At 45.5% G+C, this 22,461-nt stretch overlaps 1 protein-coding gene across 1 annotated transcript in view; it reads right to left on the bottom strand.

Moving 5' to 3' along the window:
• The window catches only part of FRRS1L (ferric chelate reductase 1 like), a 28,913-nt gene extending 7,457 nt beyond the window's left edge, over positions 1–21,456 (bottom strand). Inside the window, exons 1-4 of the mRNA XM_072727767.1 lie at positions 21,204–21,456; positions 8,195–8,279; positions 5,861–5,999; positions 2,271–2,517 (exon numbers count right to left, since the gene is read on the bottom strand). Coding sequence (XP_072583868.1) covers positions 2,271–2,517; positions 5,861–5,999; positions 8,195–8,279; positions 21,204–21,441 — 709 coding nt within the window. The 5' untranslated portion in view covers positions 21,442–21,456. The remainder of the gene's footprint in view (positions 1–2,270; positions 2,518–5,860; positions 6,000–8,194; positions 8,280–21,203) is intronic.
• Between the last annotated feature and the right edge of the window lie 1,005 nt (positions 21,457–22,461).

The following is a 22,461-nucleotide window of genomic DNA, read 5'->3' as shown; positions in this document are numbered from 1 at the left end:
TTTTCTTTCAACAGATCCACTCACCTCTCCCATCTAACCTAAACTCCCTCACTGGTCATGTACATAGGCTCCTAGGCATAACCATGCACCTCTGCTTCCCTTGAGGGAAACCTAATCCCATATCCCCTTTAAACCCTAGCTTAATGTGTATTTGATCAATAGAGAGGTATTTAATCAATAAAGGGTACACAAACCCGTAGATGGGGTAGGAATATGCTTGTTCTGTTTGAGGACAGTGAAAACAACCAAAGTCTTGGAGGGCTAATCAGATGAAGTGGGATCAGACTTGAGTGGGGCCCAATATATTAGGCTATTATTATTCCACTATGTCAGACGATGACTTTCTGAAATACAGCACCTTACAATTTGTAAAGGAACTTCAAATACTTGTTTTCATTTAATGCTCACAATGATCCTATGAAGTCAGTATTATCATCATCCCCATTTTAGATACAAAGAAATTGAAGTTCAGAACTTAGATGAAGGCTGGGTATTGCTACCAACGGGAAAAACCCATGCTCAAATGTAAAGTTTTAGGCTCCAACTCCCACCATTTTAAATGAGTTCATTTTTCTGGGATGAGATAGAATTTACTTCCGTGAGTACTAGAAGTACCCAAAGATATAACTGCAGATCCATTGTTGGGATCCTGGGAAATAAGCAAATGGGAAAGGTATCACAAATCTGGAGGCATCCAAATGTTTTTCCAATTAGAAACAGGCAATAAAAGGCAGCTTTTAGGTGGCTCAGTTGGTTGAGCATCTGCCTTCGGCTCAGGTCACAATCTTGGGGGTCCTGAGATCAAGCCCCAAGTCAGGCTCCCTGCTGAGCAGGCAGCTTGCTTCTCCCTCTCCCTCTGCCCCTCCCCACTGCTCATGCTCTAGCTTGCTCTCTCAAAATGAATACATAAAAAAAAAAAAGAAACAGGCAAAAAAGGTATAAAATCTCCAGACCAATCCCTGGAAACACTTTGAAAAAGTGTTTGAAAAAGAAGAATAGAAAAAGACAACCCAGATCAGATTAGGCAACTGAGAGTTGATGAACACACAGCAGAGAAAGACTCAATTGCTGGGAGCCGGAATAAGTTCTCCTACAAATACCATGAACAACTCACTTCCATGCTTAGGCCGTTAGGCTTGATCAGACAGGAGGAACGCTGACACCATGTAACTTGTTTTTGGCAGCCTCCAAAAGGTCTAATGATACGCTTGGGTCTTTGACAGGGTCTGCTCAAGAGCCTTGCCACCCAAAGTGAGGTTGTCAATGTACGCTTGGGTCTCTGCCAGGGTCTGCTCAAGAGCCTTGCCACCCAAAGTGAGATCGTCAGTGAACCAGCATCCACTGGGAAGCTGGTTAGAAATGCAGAATCTCAGGTCCCACCCCGGACCTGCTGAAACTGCATTTTATTTTTTTTTATTTATTTATTTTTAAAAATTTTATTTATCTATTCATGAGACACAGAGAGAGTCAGAGACATAGGCAGAGGGAGGAGAAGCAGGCTCCATGCAGAAGTCCGATGCGGGACTCGATCCTGGAACTCCAGGATCACAACCTGAGCCAATGGCAGATGCCCAACCGCTTGAGCCACCCAGGTGTCCCTGAAACTGCATTTTAATGATACAACCAGGCAATTCCTGTACACATTAAAATTTGAGGAGCAATGGGCTAAATTATAGGATAATTTGGTGGATGTGTGACTACTAGGACAGTCATAAAGTGAACACTAATGATAATGAGATGCTTGGTGCCCATCTCTGCAGAAGTCTCCAGATGCCCTTATTTCCTGTTCTGTATTTTTTAGATTTAGAGCACAGGAGCTAAGAGTACTCACTGACTTTAGAGTCAGTGAGTTCTAGGACTGAATTTTAGTTCTTCCACTAATTAGTTGTATAGCCTTGAGCAATTCCTTAATCTCTCTAAAATGAGGATGATACTATCTATACCTCTCAAGGATGTGGTGAGGAGTAAATGAGAATGTTGTGAGAATTGAATACAGCACATACCCCCACATACAGCAGACACATGATCTGTTCCATGAAGCCGGTAGCTCATCATACACTACCTTGTGCCGTGCTAGCTATGTATGAGGATTACTGTCCATTTGTATGTCCACGTGTATAGTAAGTCCATTACAATTTCCTACAGGCAGGATCATATCTCCTCTTTCCTTTACATTATCCAAAGGGCTGACCACTCTCTTGCCCAGTAAATAATGAACACGAGCAAAACAGCACCTGGTGTTTAATCCAGATGCCACAATGTAAGCTTACCCTGAATGGCTGGACCCCAAGCAAACAGGTAATACCAACTCAAATGCAGATCGACAATTGTTTCATCTCTGGGAACGTTCACAGGGCGTTTAAATCTGCAGGTGACCCGATTGTTCTCAAAGACTCCTTCTTCATCCCTGGCAGGATTTCTCTGGATCTCCTTTGCCCACTGGCCTACATTATAGAAGTGCTGTATGCGGACCCTGCCATTGTCATCGTGGACACAGGCCATGACGTCATCACCACCCTAACATGAAAAACGAGGAAGGAAAAAGTCAAAGGTGCATCTTTGCAAACTTCTCTGCTAGGAAGAAATTTCACTCAGATATATCCATTACCTCTGTAATTTGAAATCCCACCCCTCAAAATTATTTTTTATTTAAAAAGCTTTAACCAAAGTGATGGAATTTAGCATCACAAGAGCTGAAATCAGGTACCTCCTGGCGTGCTATTCAGAAAATACATCATCAGCTATTGAGTTTTCCTGCTGAAAAATGCAAACCAAACCTAATCATGAAGAAACAATCAAACCCAAAGTGAGAGTTATTCTACAAAAAAGGATTACAAAAAGTACTTACAATCTTCAAAAGACCAATATCAGAAAAAAAACAAACAAAAGGCTAAGAAATCATTACTTTTTTTAAAAATTTATTTATTCATGAGAGACACACACAGAGAGAGAGGCAGAGACACAGGCAGAGGGAGAAGCAGGCTCCATGCAGGAAGCCCGATGTGGGACTCGATCCCAGGATGTGGGGATCACGCCCTGGGCCAAAGGCAGATGCTCAACCGCTGAGCCACCCAGGCGTCCCAGAAATCATTTATTTTCTTTTTTTTTTTTTCCAGAAAACATTTCAAAATAAAGAAGACTAAAGATTTATGACAACTAATAGTGTTCCTAGACAGAAACCTAATTCTAAAATAAGAACTTCTATAAAGAGGGTTCCCTGGGTGGCGCAGCGGTTTGGCGCCTGCCTTTGGCCCAGGGCGCGATCCTGGAGACCCGGGATCAAATCCCACATCGGGCTCCTGGTGCATGGAGCCTGCTTCTCCCTCTGCCTGTGTCTCTGCCTCTCTCTCTCTCTGTGTGACTATCATAAATAAATTAAAAAAATAAAAAAAAAGAATTTCTATAAAGAGTAGTACTGGGGGGGGGGGATGCCTGGGTTGTTCAGTCAGTTAAGCATCTGGTTTCGGCTCAGGTTCTAATCCTGGGGTCCTGGGATTGAACATGGCATTCAGCTCCCCACTCTTCAGGAGGGTCTGCTTCTCCCTCTCCTTCTGTCTCTCCTCCCACTCGTTCTCTCTCTCTTGAATAAACTCTTTTAAAAAAAAAGTAGTATTGGCACAATGGGCAATGATACTATCATATTAATATTAAACTTCCTGAATGTAACAAATAGATTGAATCTCTAAAGTTTCCAGAAAATAAAAATAAAAGCAAGTAGTAGCAGCAACAGCAGGGGAAATAAAGCATGTGGCAAAATCTCATCATTTAAAAAGAAAAAGTTCTGGAAGTAGATAGTGATGATGGTTGCACCCTATGGACATAATTGATGCCACTGAGGTGCACATTTTTAATAGTTAAAATGGTAGACTTTACATTCTGTACACTGTACACAACAAAAAGAAAGTTATTTGGTGAATCTTTGTGAAGCATATGTATTGCACTGCCCTTGCAGTTGTCTGTACATTTAAGCTTTTTAAAAACAGGTCCAGGGGCTGGCTCCCTGGACAGCTCAGCGGTTTAGCGCCTGCCTTCGGCCCAGGGCGTGATCCTGGAGTCCCGGGATCGAGTCCCACATTGGGCTCCCTGCATGGAGCTTGCTTCTCCCTCTGCCTGTGTCTCTGCCTCTCTCTCTCTCTCTCTCTCTCTCTCTCTCTGGTCTCTCATGAATAAATAAATAAAATCTTAAAAAAAAAAAGCCTTCAGATAGCAAAATGTCAAACATAGAGGTGCCTGAGTGGCTCAGTCAGTCAAGCATCCAACTCTTGGTTTCGGTTCAGGTCATGATCTCAGGGTCCTGGGATAGAGTCCCAAGTCAGGATCCATGCTCAGTGGGGAGTCTGCTTGAGGATTCTCACTCTCCCTCCCCCCTTCCCCCACTTGCGCTCTCTAAAATAAATCAATCTTTTTTGATAAAAAGTCAAACATAAAATTAGAACATGTCTTACTCAACCTCCCTCCTCTGAGTACCCTAATCTTAAAAGCTGCACTATGGGCGCAAATGCATTCTAGGACGGGAAATGGTCAATTGCATTGCAAGCCAGTTTCTGGGATGGCACACACCTGCTGTTCCTCTCACTGACCCTAAAGTAGGAGACAAGAGACGCAGATTCATATCCATGCTGTCTTACCCATTAGGCCTATTGTCTTACTGCCTGGACTGGCTTCAGTAGCAGCTCATTCTTCTGGTGACCTTTCCAAGAACAAAGTCACCGGAGTTCTGACTGCTTAGCCTGATCCTCCAGTCTCTACTTAACACCCACCTACAACCCATCAACAATCCATAAGCGAACACGGTCAGCGCTGCCTTCAAAACATATCCCAGATCTGAGCACTTCTCACCACTCCCACTGCTGCTAGCCTATCTGAGCTGACCTCCTCTCATTGCAGGAGCCTCAAGACAGGCCAGGTGAAGAGAAGAAGGAGGCTCCTCTTGGCAGAGCAGGAGCATGTGCAAAGGTACAGAGGCCCAAGAAAGTCTGGCTGTCTGGGAAGCAGGCTGCCACAGTGAGATGGCAAATGATGGGAGGAGGGAAGAACATAGCAGAGGCACAGAAAGAGCAGAGGTAAGAGATGGACAGCTGCTTGGGATCCAGACACCCGTCCTGGTCCTGGTCCCTGGTTTTTCTGAGGTCCAGATGTGTTCTTGCCTATGCGTACTGCAGAAGACTGAATTGTTGGCCTTACTGCTTCATTCCCTGGTAGGAGTATTATATCCCCACACCTTCACAGGGCCTCTTGGGAAGGGGAGTGAAATTCCCTCTCCCTTCATTCTGGCCTTGGCCGTGTAATTTACTTTGAGCAATGAAATGTTAGCAGATATGATGTGAGCAGAGGTTTGAAATAGGCTTGGAGGGCTCTTGCCCTTCTGTCTCTGCCATGAAAACAACATGCCCTGTTAGCTGCTGGTTCCAGAATGATTAGAAAAAGCCCGAATCCAATTCATGGGCTGGAGCCAAGCCCAGTTGAACCCTGTCCAATTCACACACATGTGGGCAAGAAATCAATGCTTATAAGCCATGTGGTTTTGGAAGCTCTCCTTGCAGCATTACTGCCATAATAACTAATAAACCCAGGCACCACAAGATACCTTGTATTCCCATAACCAACCCTTCCTTTTCTGTTTAAGCTAGCTTCATTTTTTTTTAACTTGCAATCAGAGAGCCACAGCTAATATAATCATTATGCCGCTTTTATCACTTTATTTCCTTTGCTTTGAAAAAGAAAATCAAATGCTAGAAATTCACACATCTAACAGAGGCATGGTAGCTTGGAGAAACCATGCCCGTTCTCCAAAATCTAAAGTAGCACAGCAAACTAAAGGGAAAAAAAAAATCATCTCTTATCATGATTTGCATCTTACCATTTTCTTGTCTGAAGAGAATCCAACTGCTACCCAACCATCTGTGTCAGCACTCAGCTCAAATTCCACATCAGCCCCTATCATCCGGTAGCTAAGGAAGTAGTCACAGGTCTCCGCATTGCAGCCCGGTTTGCCATATCTAGAGGATGTATCAAAACAGCACTGCTGCTTCATCTACTTATTCACAATACATTACGAAGGCAACAATATGTTAGGCATAGTGAAGCAAGATTATCACATAAATTAGCTCTTTGCTACCAGGGATCTGAAAACCACAATTTCACTCGGGAGAGACTGTGGAGCGTATCTGCTCCTTTTTATCTACATACAACCTGAGGACCAGAGATGGGAAGGGGATTGCTTGCGTAGTTGAGTCAGTAGCTGCAACAGGACTTGCACGTGGGCCTCCACTCCCAGCCAGGGTTCTCAGCATTATATTAGAGTTTTCTCAGATATTACTTATTACTGAATTATTTCTGAATCCCTTTCAGAGGCAGAAATTCTCCGAGCGAATAAACTAATAAACTGTCTTTGTGAATTAAATGTACACCAATTTATTTTTACTTAGAAATTTTAACACAGCTAAATTAACAAAAACATACAAATTAAATATAAACCACAAAACCCGGAGCATTTAAGTTCTCAGCATTCATGTGATGGATGATGTCGTTTTACTGAAGGCAGATTTTGCTTACCTGCATGGGGTCTCTCTGACTACACTGTGCGGGATCTCTTGGTTGAGCTCGTTCTTACTACTAACTACGATTACGATTCCACCTCCCTCCACTTTCATCTGTTTGAACTGCTGTAAAACCCTCATACATACGATACGTGAAATGAAACCTCATCTGGTATTCACTGAGCATGAATGCATCGTTGATTTATAAAATCTGCCTTTGCTCTATTGGGCTACTTGGTGCTAACACAATTACAAATTGGGACTGTAGAGTACAGAGCAGTATAAACTGGTTATCCAGATAATCAGATTATGCAAACATTAATCTTTTTAAGGAGCATGAATGAAATGGAAACACAGATTTAAATTTTCTTTACAGAGGACTTGTGGATCCTTTAAAAATCAGAAAGGTCTAGTGGAGGATGGTTGTTTTACGCCATTTTCCAAATAACAGAACCCTGTAGCAATGGGTGAGACAATCGAAGGTCAGGTGGAAGGTATCTGTAGGCACATGCCACCAGGCTGGCAGGTACCCTGAATGGCTGGGAAGAGATGTAAGCTCAGGACAACACAGAACACGGTGAAAATGCTGGATGGAAGTAAGGGAAAGCTACAGGAAGAGTGAGTGGGCCAGAAAGTAAGTCACCCTGAAGCCAGCAGGTACTGAAATTCCTTCTTTTCTTGAAAATGTCCCCCAATCACCAGACTTAACATTGCTGGCCATCTTCCTCAATAATTGTATTATTTGGATTCTTAAAAATTCCTTGGAGGGGTGCCTGGGTGGCTCAGTCGGTTAAACGTCTGCTTTCAGCTCAGGTCATGCTCCCAGCATCCTGGGATCAAGCACTGCATCAGGCTTCCTGCTCAGTGAGGAGTCTGCTTTTCTTTCTCCCTCCTCCTTCCCCTTACTCGTGCTCTCTCTCTCTCTCAAATAAATACAATCTTAAAAAAAATTCCTTAAAAATACCCTTGTAATCCAAAGAGAACTCAAAACCCCTTTATTCAAGTTTTTCTCATTAGACCTTGAGCGTTGAACAAAAGAAAATTAAAAACTTTCAGTACCGTGGCCACCGTGACCTTTACTCAAGGGCAATTTATTTTAGGAAATAACAATCTCAAAGAGGAAGCAGCTTTTCCAACAAAAAAAGAGCTGTCTATACTAGTGTTCACTAGCTCACCCCATCATGCTTTAATAGAACACTGCAAGCAATCACGTAGGGAGTCACTAAACCAGAGGTAACAAGCTAGCTACAATAACCCGTGTTCAAGGACTAGTTAGTATTATCCAGAGATCCCTAAGTCATGACTTACTTGAGAAGGCATTGGGTCTTAGACGTGTCTATCATGGTCTGTCCCACTCACAGCCCTAATAAAATATAGCTTGTGCCATGTGATTCTTTTTCATATAGCCAACTAATTAGGAGTAAATACTTGGGCCAATAGCAGACAAGAATGTTCCATTGACCAGTAGCCTTCTAGAGCTTATGGCCTCTAAGACTGAATACTGGGGTGGCCATTGGAAACAGGCCACATCCCTGCTGAAGCTTTGAGGGGGCGCAGGGCCCTGATTAGAATGAGCTGTATGCGACTTAAATACCACCTTGAGAAGTAAATCAGTTCCTTAGCCTTCAAGTTATCCAACTCACGGATCTACCAACCTAAAGCATCCCTTAGTTTTTCCACAGTCGTCCACTTTGATTTTGGCAAATGGATCCACAGGAGGAGCAGTAGGGAAAGGATAACCTAGATGGTAAGAATAAACAATGGTTAGAGAATCCAATGACAGCTTTCCTGAGGAGAAATTTTTCTTTTTAATAGGTTGACTATTTTCAAACACACGTGTCCAGGAATGTTTAGGGCCTCAGAAGAGGGCTTTGTGTAAGCCTCATTACCCTCTTCCTGAGGGGAGGGTGTAGGGCACACATCTTTGAGCCAGACTTACATGCTAACTGAGAATATATGGCCTTTCCCCCATTTTATAGGTAGGGAACCTGAGGCAGAGAGGTGACATAATTTCAACAACCACGGCTCATCACCGTCCCTGGGAGTGCAAAAATCACAGCTTTCATACAATACCCGTGCTCTAAGAGGGGAAAAAACCAACAATGAAATATTTGTATATTGGATTGTAGAGGTTTTCCATTTATACCTACACACGATAATAGGATTTTCCCATTTCTCTGAACTTGCATTTGTCATCAAGCTGTATATGACAGTTTCATAGTTCACTAAATTCTACAAACACATCGTTTCTAACAGCTCGGTATCTTTCTTGTAAGATCACTTCATATCATGATACTTTCAAGCACACACTGAAAGGTAGGCCTGAGTTATGCTTCCAGTTGGTGACAGCAAGATTTTTCTCCTCCGTGGTTAACTCCATGCACACAGGAACCATACGTGAGTCATCTTGGGTTCTCTGTCCAGCGTAGTGCTTGGCACTGGACACCGACTACATGATTGTCAAATGAATAAATAAAATCACCCACAGATATTAGGCAATTAAACATAAACTTGAGGCTTTGTTTACTTTGTTCCATTATGATGTAGGAAAGACATTGGGGTCTGGAGCCAATGGCCAAGAAAGAATTCTTGAGGCATCTTTGGTACATAAAGCTGATTTTCTTAAAGCACAGAAACAGGACCCGTGGGTAGAAAGAGCTGCACTGGGGTCAGGAGGAGTGGCCCGTTATACACTTTCAAGTTGGGACAGGGGCGAAGGGATAGCACAAACCTCCTGTATTTTGGAAACAAGGTTTTCAGGGCCTTGAGGGGGCCAACTATTGTTAGGAACAAGTCATTTATTACTAGTTAATAAAGACTCAGTCATGAGACCCTTCAGATGTATATTAGTGGGTTCTATGCTTGGGGGATGACTGCCAATATATATCTTGGGGGGAGAGATAAAGGACGTTTCCAAAGGAATTTTTATATGTTAAAGTAGACTCATAGGGTCCTGGGGGACTGTTGGCCTTAGTAAAGAACTAACATCGAGGCAGCGGAGATCCTAGAGGAATGTCATTCTGCCTGTGTCAAGGACTTGTGAACGGGCTGTAAATAGTAAGGAAATTTAATTTCTCTTTTGCCTTTGTTTCCCACATCATGTTATACTTAAAAAAAAAAAGCCACTGGGCCATGGTTTCCACTTATCTGTACACTTGGGACAGTTCATTTCTACTATCCTAGATCTTGCTCACATGCTAAAATACAGCCCTAGTAGCTTTTTTCTATCTCTAAGTAATTGGGCCAAGTACATTACTTTTTCTACTTTTATGCTTATTTTATGCTGAGCCCTAAATCTACTTCAGTACTCTAGACTAAGTCCTGCCTTGGACAAGTTTTTTTGTTTTTCTCTTAACATTTATTGAGCAACTGCTTAATGCTACAAACTACATTAAGCATCTTCATATATGTTCTGATTTCTCACTACCATGCTGAGGCTATTTTTTTCTCAGAATAATTATCCAGGAATGCAATGACTAGTTATGTTTTTACAATTCTAGGGGTACCTGGGTGGCTCAGTTGGTGAAGCATTTGCCTTTGGCTCAGGTCATGAGCTCCAGGTCCTGGGAATGAGACCTATGTCAGGCTCCCTGCTCAGGGGGAGCCTGCTTCTCCATCTCTCTCTGCCTCTCCCCCTGTTCATGCTCGCCTTCTCTCTCTCTCGAATGAATAAAAAATTTTTTTAATTAAAGAAAATTCTACAGGTAACTGGGGCGCCTGGGTGGCTCAGGCAGTTGAGTGTCCAACTCTTGGTTTCAACTCAGGTCATGATCTCAGGGTCTTGAGATGAAGCCCTGCCTCGGGCTCCATGCTCACCTGGGAGTCTGCTTGAGATTCTCTTTCTCCCTCTGCCCCTCTTGCTCACACACTCTCTCTCAAATAAATACATAATTTTAAAAAAATTCTATAGGTAACTGAAAAAGACAATCTCTTATAATGTAGCTTCTCAATTTCCCCATCTTTTCCTGTTATCCTTACCATTTCCCAGCACCTAAAATAATGCACTGGCATACAGCAGAATTCCATCACAATAAACGCCAGTTATTATTAATATTGGATTACTATTACTATTAAGTTTTATAAACTGGATTGAGAACTAGTAACCATAGGATAAGATCATCTCTAAAAGGATGGGTTTCTAAATTCTAAATTAAGAGCAAGCTTTGGAACAAAACTCACTTATAAATGTACCAAACTACCTTATTAGCATTGGCAAATGGCTTCTCGGGGCTTTTCTAGCACTAATTTCCTATTCTCTCATCTGCTTCTAAAACTTGGAATGAGAACTTGTTTTGCCAGATGCATTGGGGTATATTTTTCTCTTGTTTTGTAAGGTGTTGTATAATAAAGAATTTGACTGGTTTGTGTCCCTGGTCCCTGGAGAGAGTGTGAGAGAGGCTCCAAATCCTTGGAATTTCCCAGAAGACTGTCTTCGTGATTCCTGAGCCCCTTGGGATCACACCCGAGCTTATGCTAAGACGGAAGATGACTCAGGATTGGGGGTTGGTCACCAGAAAAACCAACCATGTGACTAGAGGTTTGGGGCTGTCAGCTACTTGGGAGGGGAGGGAGGCTGGGGATTGCATTTAATTATGTAGCCAGTGATTAAATCAATAATCCCTATGTAATGAGACCCCAATCGAAACTCTGGACATAAGCTCAGCGCCGCTTCCTGGCTGGTGAACAAACTAATACCAGGGAGGGCGACAAGGCCTGATTCCACGAGAAGAGGGCAGAAACTCTGCATTTGGGAGACCCCCCCAGGATTTTAGTGTGTCTTCACCAGCTCTTCCTGAATTGTATCCTTTATAGCAAATACAGTGCTTTCCTGAACTCTGTGAAACATTCTAGTGAATCACAGAATCCGAGGGGGGTTGTGGGTAGCCCCAAGATCTACAGCCAGTTGATCTTAAGTGAGAGCAGTCTTGTGATGGACCACCCCTTTTAGCTTGGGGGAGGGGGGTGTCCGTGCTAGCTCTGGGTTATTAGCACCAGAAATTAATTGCACTATACTAGCTGGTGTTGGCAGAAAAATATTAAGCGCAGCAATATAACACTTTTCCCCTGAATTTAAATGATTTGGCATAAATTTAGTTTGGACCATGTGCCAGTATTTAAGCTCTTGTCTCTGAGAACCCAGCCTTCTATAGCCAACTCTCTGATGGGCTGAATTCTCAGCAAACCACATTTCTCCTTTGCCAACTGGCTAGGCTCTGCCAAAAGGAAGCACTGGAGGGAGGCTAGGACGCAGGAGGAAGGAAAGACCATCCCTTCCGATTGGATTGTTGTCCACTATACAAGTCCAGGGCGCTTCTGCTTCATCCTTACAGTGGCCAGTTGGTTCCGGCTTCTGGCTTTTTATCTAGACTCCCATAACCAGCCTTGTCATGCCCTCAAAGGAACCAACAGCCACTGGGTGGGGAGCCCCATTCTCAGAGGATGGGTTGGAGTTTTGGGGGGGTCTCTTGTCTGAGCTTCTAGATTCTTACAGCCTCAAGTCCTTCTCTGTGCCCAGACCCCTCTTATCACCGCAGGCCCAGGGGTGGCAGCTGCTTCTCACAGTTACTGTCTCTGTGCTCCTTTTTGCTTCTCCCATGCCCCGACACCTACTTAGATAGCTCCTGGGCTGGTCATCCTGTTTAAAAAAAAAAAAAGCCTAGAAATGATTTATTTTTCTGATTGGATCTTGTTGGAGAGAGACTAAATTGATTAATCCTTGAATACCTACACAATGGATTTGCAGACTGTCCCTTATTAGCCGTCATCTCGATAACAAGCTAGAGAATAGTGTCGTCCAACAGGATGTTTTACATGGCACTGTACAATTTTACCGGAAAATTATCTTGATGGCAGAATTTTAATCTTTAAGTATGTAGGTGCACCAAATTAAATTGATGACATTTCGTGGTTTATGGGACATTCATAGGAGTCTACACAAAGCTCATCTTCTATTTCGCCCTAATCCTTGCCTAAACCCACTTTCCTCCTGGTCTAGAGTATTTCATGCACATCCTTCTGCAAAGGCTGCAGGTTTTAACAAAATGAGCACTCTGACACATATATCTTTAGAAAAGCAGTATTTTACCATGATAAATGGAAAGCACACATTAGTAATAATGGGTACCAGACAACATGGGGTTGGGACGTAAGCTTCTCATCTCTGCTAGCTCCTTCTAGGGCATGGGAACTCCACCTGCCCAGGGTCAGGTCCTGCCCTGTTGCAAAAATCCTTTCGTATTCCCAACAACACCGTCCTGAAAGTCCTGCATGATTACCTTATAAAATAATCAACAAAGTGCCTTCACCAGAACCCAGACCTAAAGTTGAGGTCCCAGGCCCAATTTTTCACTATGCCAACAGCGCCACCCTGCCACGCTGTCCACAGCTGAACTCTATTGGCCATCCCAAGGCCTGCCCAAGGTCTGGAAGCACCAAGCAAAGCAGTATCAAGAGCCCAGCCTCATTTACCATCCACCATCCATATGTTTATTTTTTTAAATTTTTTCATATGTTTATTTTTATACATGGGTGCTCTTGAAAAGTAGATGGTTTTGTATGCTTTTACGCTGCAGAAAAGTGACACTGTGCAGTAAATCTCATTCTACTATTTTTATTTTCCTTTGGAAATCTATCCCTATACGTAAACGTGAAACCTCTTATTACTCCTGATTGAATAGCATTCTGTGATGTGCATATAAACACAGATTTTGAAATAACCTCCCCATTGCCTTAATGTTTAAAATGCCTTCAATGTTTGCTTTGTCCAATAATGAGATGAACTGCCTTACATATGTTTCTCGTAGACATATGCAAGAGGTTTTTGATTTGTTTCAGTAAACCCCAGAGAGCAATAGCTAGTTCCCATCTTTAATTCCACAAAGCTCAGTAAGATTAGGATTCAGACCACCAGCACCAGTTTATAATCCCATGAGGCTCCTATTTCCCCACATACTTGCCTGTACTGGATACCATCCGACATTCTCAGTATTTTTACTTCTATTTCCCCAAGTACTAGCACGGTTAAACATCTCTTCATATTTTGCATGAGCCGTTTGGGTTTCCTTCTCTATGACGTGTATACACATAATCTTTATTTATTTATTTTATTTTTTATTTTATTTTTTTGTGCTTCTCTTTTAAACTTCATTTTCAGTCTTTCTTATGGGAGTTTATGTGTATTCCAGATATCAACTCACTGGTGGTTTCCGATGCTGCATTTTCTCCCCCTTCTAGTCTGCCACCAATCTTACTTTTTTCAATGATATTCATCCCTGGACCCAAATCTTTAAATGTGATGTTGTTGAGGAAATAATTTTTCTTCTTTTGGTTTGGGCTGTTAGAGTCTTGCCTAAGAGATGAATCTCCATTCTAAGGACACGAAGATCTTTCCCTACACATTTATTTATTAACTTTGTAGTACTGTTTTCAATTTAGACCTGATGCATTTAGAATTTATTGTTTTCTATGATGTGAAGAAAACAGTTTTATTTTTCTCCTTACATGGACTCAATTTTTCTCAACATCATTTACTAAATAACACGATTTATGATGACACCTCAATAACTTACTGGTTCTCATAGGAATATAGGTCTATTTCTGGATTTTCTTCTTCTTCTTCTTCTTTTTTTTTTTTTTGACTATTCCTGAACCAGGATCGCACTATGTGAAATACTAAGCTTTGTAACAAATCCCAGCAATTCACAGAACTTGATTCTTCCATGCAAAGGATAGATCCTCATTTGTCAAGTTCTCTCCCCAAATACTCTTGGGCTCTTATATGGGACTGCATTAAATGAACAGATGAGTGGGGAGAGAGCTGACCTCTTTATAATACGAAGTTACTCCTTCCAAGATCATAGTATATTTCCCCTTTGTGTTTTTTATATCACTTAATAGTTACATTTTTTCTCCACACAGGACCAGGGCACTCTTTGTTAGACAAAATCTGGACATTATATGGATTTCGGTTGCTATTTTATTTATTTATTTATTTTATTTATTTTTAAAGATGTTATTTATTCATTCATGATAGACACAGAGAGAGAGAGAGGCAGAGACACAGGCAGAGGGAGAAGCAGGCTCCATGCAGGGAGCCTGATGTGGGACTCGACCCCGGGTCTCCAGGATCACACCCTGGGCTGAAGGCAGGCGCTAAACCGCTGAGCCACCCGGGCGCCCTCAGTTGCTATTTTAAATAGTATCTTGTTTTGACATTTTCTAGCTTATTGTTGCTAAAGAAGAAGAGAGCTTTTGGTTTACACATGCTAATCTTGTTTATGGTGACCTTATTGCGATCTCTTGATTATGTGTCTGTTTGTTAATTCTTTCCAATTTTCCATGTAAATACTCATATCAGGAGAGAAAAAAACCATATATTCACACAAAAACTTGTACACAGATGTTCATGGCAGCATTCTTTATAATAGCCCCAAGTGGGGAATAACCCAAATATCCATCAATTGGTGAATATTTGTGGTTTCCTCTCTTGTCTAATTCACAGACACGATCTGTTCCTCTTCTGCAGTTCCTTGGGCCTGTCCCGCCATACTCTGCTGGGTGGTTAATGGCTTCTGGTTCGCTATTTATTGCTTCTAATTGACTGCTTGGCTCACAGCCCTCAGGTATTAATTTAGTACTTGCTTCCTTGAAGTTTTAACCAGCAGATGTCTGTTCAAATCTGAAGACTACTGCACCAGCCTCTTTCTCTTTCTGAACTGCCTGAATCGTTGCTTCTGCTTATCAGAGTCATAGAATGAAGTAAAAATGGCAAGGGGCTTCAGAAAGTATAAAATATGTAATGCTCCCCACACAGGCGAATGGCCATTCAGCTTGCTTGCTTGCTTGCTTTTTTAAAGATTTTATTTATTCATGAGAGACACACACATAGAGGGGCAGAGACATAGGCAGAGAGAGAGAGACAGGCTCCATGCAGGGAGCCCCATGTGGGACTCGATCCCTGGATCCCAGGATCACTCCCTGGGCTGAAGGCAGGCGCTCAACCGCTGAGCCACCTGGATGTCCCACCATTTGGGTTTCACCACAGCAGTCCAGCAGGTGGGAACCCACGCTTCCCCACGCTAACCGCCCAACCTCATTGATCCCGAACGCCTTTGCTCAAGTTTGCACACAAAAATATCTCATTCAGCCCATCCCACTGTATTTCCTATTGCAGATCAACAGGGACCCTCTGCTCCAAAGAGGTGGCCACCCTGTGCCACCTTATCCATAAAGTCAATCAACAAATCTATGTAGTTTCCTGCTAACTTTCTAGCTATGTGGCTTTAGCTAAGATATTTAAATTTTCTGTGGGTCAGATTTTTGAACTCTCAGTCAGGCTAAAGGGCATCGGCATCAGAGCTTGCTGTCAGAATGAAAGTTAACATGGATAAAGGAGCCCCTGGGTGGTTCAGGGTTGAGCGCCTGCCTTCAGCTCAGGGCGTGATCCTGGGGTCCTGGGATCGAGTCCTGCATTGGGCTCCCTGCATGAAGCCTGCCTCTCCCTCTATCTGTGTCTCTGCCTCTCTCTCTGGGTCTCTCGTGAATAAATAAATAAAATCTTTTTTTAAAAGTTAATATGTATAAAGAACTTAGAACCATACCTAATGCACAGTAAGTATATATTAAAAGTGAGCCCCATTTAGTGTTATCATCAGACTACAATCATGGAGAATATATAGATCATTCAGATAGAGGTTATTAACCTTTAAAGAACTTCCAGGTTGGCAGGGTGACGAGTTAGGTATCCCTATACATTACATGGTACGTGTAGGAAGAACACAGGCAGATGAAGGAGTCCGCGCCCTTTCCCCAAGCTCTGTTCTTCTCTCTACTGTCTTACTAGCTCTTTCCCAAGTAGGAAAAATTGTGGTCAAAACCTGATGCTCAGAAGTGGGCCACATTTCATAAGTGGCCAGATCACTGTGCCTTAGAGATAAGCAATCATGAATATGTTTCCTCTTTTCCTGCCAAGGCAGGGTCTGGCAAGTCAGTTACCACCCTCCATACGGCAGGCTGATAAGGCTTCAGGGTTTGCAGAGATCTTCACGGCAGGGAAAAGAGAGCAGGAGGCTTTACCTGGGATGTAACACTAAGCCAAAAACACCCAATTCAGTTTTTTCAAAGAACCTTCAGAATAGAATATTTGCCCATAATCACAAAGTAATCTGTTTTACATTCTGTTGTTCTGGATATATAGATTCCATGTTAAGAGCCTCAAGAGGAAGAGGTATGAATGGTAGGATTCAAGCACTAGCACCCTATCCAAACTCTTGATCATAGAGAGCCAACAGGGTCAAGAGCGGGGCTAGATTGTACGGTGTGAGAGAACATCCTTGCTTAGTGGCAGGGGATGGGAGGAAATCCAGGAAGGCTCCCTGAAAGAGGTGGCAGTGGAGTTAGGAATATAAGGATGAGAGGTATAGGTTAAGACAGTGGGAACCGCTAAGAATTCTGAAATATAGCATAGTTAATGTGCGCTGTGGATCCTGAATAGAGACTTTCTCTATTCTTTCTCTCTTTCTCAGCGCTACAACCCAGGCCCAAAGGAATCTATATTTAGCATTAACTATGGGTCAGTCAGTTAAGTGTCTGACTCCTGATTTTGGCTCAAGTCATGATATCAGGGTCATGAGATGGAGCCCCTGTGATGGGCTCACTGCAGGTGGAACCTGCTTAAGATTCTCTGTCTCTCCCTCTGCCCACCCCACCCCCACCTCTTCACACTGTCTCCAAATAACAACTTACCAAAAAACCCCACTTAGCATTGTTAAACCAAAATATAAAATAAGTTTTTAAAAATGAACATATTTAGGGGGCAATTAAATATACCAAATTAGCCAGTTTTCAGCCTCCGGCTTTGGGTAGTCTTGGCAGTCAGGACACTGGAAAAATGGTTTCTAGACAGGGTGGGTAGTGGTCAGTGGGCTCTCCTAAAGTTTAAGTGAATTCTCCATCCCCATTATTCTAATTCCGCCCCCCCCCCCTTTTTAATTTACATACTACAGGACGCCTGGGTGGCCCAGCAGTTGAGCATCTGCCTTTGGCTCAGGGCCTGATCCTGGAGTCCTGGGATCTAGTCCCACACCAGGCTCCCTGCATGGAGCCTGCTTCTCCTTCTGCCTGCATCTCTGCCTCTTTCTGTGTCTCTCATGAACAAATAAAATATTTAAAAAATAAATAAATGAATAAATAAATTTACATAGTACCAGGCCATCTTTTCATTGAAAACTCAGTTAGTTGTCTACTTTGAACCTGAGAAGAGGGTACCCTGCATAGAGGAAACAAGTAGCCCGATCACTAGAAAAAGACAGTCTCATTTGTACCAATAGAGTATTTTAAATGCACTATTTCTACCTCTTTACTTGCCACTTCCTTCAAAATCAATCAGGGTCCTTCCTTTCTCCACTGAATTTATCCCAGGAAAATTCATCTCTCATCTCCTGAATCCATCAATTATTTTGCAGCCTCACACTATTGGGCCTCACCATGGCTAGGGACACTGCTAGTGTTCCCATGGCTTTCTGGGTTACAACATCCACCTGGGACATTCCCCAGTTCTGCTTCTCCCTCTCTGGCTGTAACCCCTTTAAGGCAATGTCACTGATTATTTCTAAGGATCTTGAGAAAGTCTCTATTCAGGATCCACAGCGCTACAACCCAGGCCCAAAGGAATCTAGCGGAGGGGCTGCCCCTGAGAGGCTCAGCCCACAAACATCCCCAACTAGCACCCACCAGCTGGCTGTAGGATCTGCATTTGAAGATAGGTGAAAGTGCTAGAGAGGGGAAAGGACAGTGAAACCCCAGGGGGAGCGAAGGGGAGGAGTAAGAGAGGGCTATAAAAGGAAGTTGAGCCAAAGAGAAAGTTCCAGATAAAGGAGTTGAAGCTTCATCCAGTGTGCAGGTTGGAACCATCGTGGATTTCTGGGGGTTAGAACTGAGCTTCAGGCTGAATGTGCAGAATGGGTGAGAAGGGCAAGCAGGCAAACCAGGGATTTGTACACACCCTGCATGCCCTGCTGCCTGGGAGGAGGGGGGGAGCATCTCACCTAAATGTCCTGTCTTCTAGCTCATCAAAGTCTTTCATACCTCCTAGCTCAACTCTATAAAGCCTTCCTTACGTCTGCAGCCACCTGGGGTCCGTGTTCATAAAACCGTCTGGACTCTACAACTAACTTCATTCTCTCCGTACGTACAACTGGACACAGAGCATCTGACCTTCTTTCCTCCCTTTTTTAGGTCCGTCCGCCCGATGAGGACATGAGCTCTCAGGCACCATGTGTGAGTCACCTGGCAGTGTGCTGGGCTGAGCACGAACAGAATAAACAGGTATTTGATCCTTTGGGAACCAGATGGGCTTTGAAACGTTTATTCTTTTCCAGAGTGATAGATGCTGCTTCTGCTTGCCATCCTCACCCCCTCACCCCTCCCCTGTCTCTCCACCTCCCTGGCCACATGGCACCCCAGCTGGAAGCCTACATTTCTCAGCCTCTCTTGCAGCTAGGTCATGGAATTATATCCTTGCCAAAGGAATGTGAACTGCAGTGATCTGTGCAACCAGCCTCAAAGGTAATTGCTTGTTCTGAGTTTCCTCTTTCTCCTTTCCTCAATATTTTTCTAAAAGATTTTATTTATTTATTCATGACACACACACACACACACACACACACACAGAGAGAGAGAGAGAGAGAGAGAGAGGCAGAGGGAGAAGCAGGCTCCCTACAGGGAGCCCGATGCGGGACTCGATCCCGGGTCTCCAGGACCACACCCTGAGCCAAAGGCAGATGCCCAACTGCTGAGCCACCCAGGCATCCCACCTTTCCTCAAGCTTGAAGAAGGCCACATAGGCAACCCATCTTCTACCACACAGACAAGGACAAAGCTTTACTGGATGGTAGAACAAGATGGAAGGCACCTGGGTTGCCTGATGACCTTGTAGAACAGGGCTGTCCCAACTGCCCAGACCAGTCAGACTCATGGGAGGAAAAAAAAACCAAAAACAAAAAAAACTATCTTATTTAAGCCACTAAATATGGGGTCTGTTTCAGCACTTGAACCTCCACCCAACTACTGTATTCCTCAAATCCATCCTTTCCACTTCAATACAATGATTTCAATTTTTTACTTGGGCATACTACCTCTCAGCTAAAAGGCTCTGTTTCCCAGCCTCCTTTAATGTGACCACGTAAGTTGTGGCAAATGAAGTATAATTGCTATATGGGACTTCTGAGTAATCCCCTTATAAAGGAGGTTAGTGACCTTTCCACTTTCTCTTTCCCGCTGGCTGGACAGTGAATGAGGTGGCTGGAGATCAAGCAGCCGTTTTGGGCCATGAAGTTACACGCTAGGAATTATAAAGAAGCAGAAGATCAGGATCCAGGGTGTCCAATGAGCATAGAGCCTCTAATACCAGCCCAGACTGCTGCCTCCTCCTAGATTTCTTTACATGACGAAGAAACTTCTATCTTAATTAAGCTATTAATGTGTGCCTGTTGTATACAGCTAACCCAAATCCTTCATAACAGATATACCCAGCATCATATCAGTTGCGGGTACATTTCAAACCCAATTTTATTCTTGCCCAGTCCTTTCAGCAGAAGAATAGGAAAACTGCTACCTTCCAAATTGCAGAAGAGGCCAGTTTCTATTCCTTCTACACAGAATCAGCTGGCTTTTGTGCTCACTAAAGCAACTCCACAGGGAGGTCTGTGGCTGATAAACCCCTCCTCTCCGGGCCCAGCAGCACCCAACAATGGTGGCTCACAGTCGGGAACCCTAACGTGTGTGGTCACACAAAAGAACTGGGATGAGAGTGGGGACAGAAATACGCCCCAGCTCTGCCGGCAGGGCAGCCAGCAGCAACAGAAAGCTGAAAGGTTGGGGCACTCGTCCCTGCAAATGTAGGTCAATACAGACAAGGAGGAGAAAAAAAAATCAGTTTAAATTGTGATTTCTGGGGACGCCTGGGTAGCTCAGCGGTTGAGCGGCTGCCTTCGGCTCAGGGCGTGATCCCGGGGTCCTGGGATCGAGTCCCGCATGGGGCTCCCCGCAGGGAGCCTGCTTCCCCCTCTGCCTGTGTCTCTGCCTCTCTCTGTGTGTGTCTTTCATTAATAAATAAATAAATAGGGCAGCCCTGGTGGTTCAGCACCGCCTTCGGCCCAGGGCGTGATCCTGGAGACCTGGGATCGAGTCCCGGTTCCGGCTCCCTGCACGGGGCCTGCTTCTCCCTCTGCCTGTGTCTCTGCCTCTCTCTCTCTCTCTCTCTCTCTGTCTCTAATAAATAAATAAAATCTTTTAAAAAAATAACTAGATTAATTAATTAATTTTTAAAAAACTGTGATTTCTGCTTCGCGCCCTGCTCTCACACACCCCAGGCCAGGGGGCGGCCTCCTCCCCCGCCACCCGTTACCCCGACAGGGAGAGTGGGGGCCGGGCGGCCGGGGGCTGGGGGAGCCTCCAGGCCTGGGCTGACCACCTCCCGGTCCCGGCCTCAGTCTCCCCGCCTGTGAAACGGGCGGCGGGCGGAAGGCGCTGGCAGCCAGGCAGGCCGCGGGGTCCGAGCAGCGCGCTCCGCCCCCGGCCCGGGCCGCCTCCCCGCCTCCCCGCCTCCCCCGCTCAGCGCCCCCGCGCCCTCCCCTCCCCCCCCGCCCCCTGCCCCCGCGGCCTCACCCTCCTCCGACAGGTAGCGCAGGTCGTAGAACTCCCCCGCGAAGGTGCCGTACGAGGAGTCGTGGCGCGGCGCCGCCTCGTCGGCGCCCGGGTCCCCCCGCCCGCGGCCCCGGGGTCCCCGGCCCCCCGGGCCCGCGCCGTCGTCCGCGGGGCTGGCCGCGCAGGTGCCGGGCCCCGCCAGCAGCAGCCAGAGCAGCGGCCCCCAGGCCCCCGGGCGCCGCCGCGGCGCTCGCGCCATCCCGCGCTCCGAGCCCGCAGCCAGGCCGCTCGGGCCGCAGCGGGGGCGCCGCGGGGCCGGGCCGGGCACTGCGCTCCGCCGCCGCCGCCGCCGCCGCCCGCGCGCGCCCGCCCCCCGCGCCCCGCGCCCCGCGTCCCCGCCGCCCGCGTCCCCGCCGCCCGCGCCCGCCCCGCGTCCCCGCCGCCCGCTCTGCGCAGCCTCCAGCCCGCGCGCCGCCTCCCCTCGCCCCGCGCGTCCTCCGCTCCCGCTCCCGCTCCCTCCCTCCGCCGCCCCGCGCCCCCGGCGCCGGCCCTGCTGCGCCCCTGCCTCCGGGCATCCCCGGAGATCCCAGGCCTCACTGCAGACCCGAGAGCCAGGACGTCCCCGGGAGGCCTCGATGCGCACCCGAGTTCTGCGGGGTGGACCTTGGGCGCACCTGGGGAACCGCTGCCTCCCCCACCCCCCACCCCCTCATCTTGCTCCAGCACTTTTGGTGTACACAAAGCACTTACTACACCCATTATTTCTTGGGATCATCACTCTCTAGGTAGGTAAACTGAGACGCCGAGAGCCAGAGGGGAAACTGGAACTCCGCTCTTGGGCTGGATTCCCTGTTCCTCTCCACTTTTGAAATGTGCACTCAGCAGACTGCCCCGGCTCCCTTGAATGACCGGACCCCTTCCAAACTAAGCAACTGGTCTACCCTGTTTCCCGGCAGCAGGCAGCACAGACCTTGGCAGGACCTCACCACGCCTGATGACCCCCCCCCCCCCAAGTCTCCACTCTCTCAAATCCGCTCCTGTGGCTTGCAACTCCCTTTCACTTGTTTACTCGACTTATCCACACCACCCACTTAAAGATGCCAGGTCCTGGAGTCCTTCTGACGGTTTTGAAGTGATAACTGCTAAGCTGTTTTCCGTTAGAAAACATGGACCAATTCCTTTCGTGCTGGTAGTGCAGAGCCAGCATTTTAGCCTGCTTTTTTTTTTCCCATTTCTTTATATTTCATTGCATAAACAAAGAAAATAATTATGGAGGCAG

This window comes from Vulpes vulpes, chromosome 12, assembly GCF_048418805.1.
Source record: "Vulpes vulpes isolate BD-2025 chromosome 12, VulVul3, whole genome shotgun sequence".
NCBI lineage: Eukaryota > Metazoa > Chordata > Mammalia > Carnivora > Canidae > Vulpes > Vulpes vulpes.
This window is presented reverse-complemented; position numbering and strand designations above follow the sequence as displayed.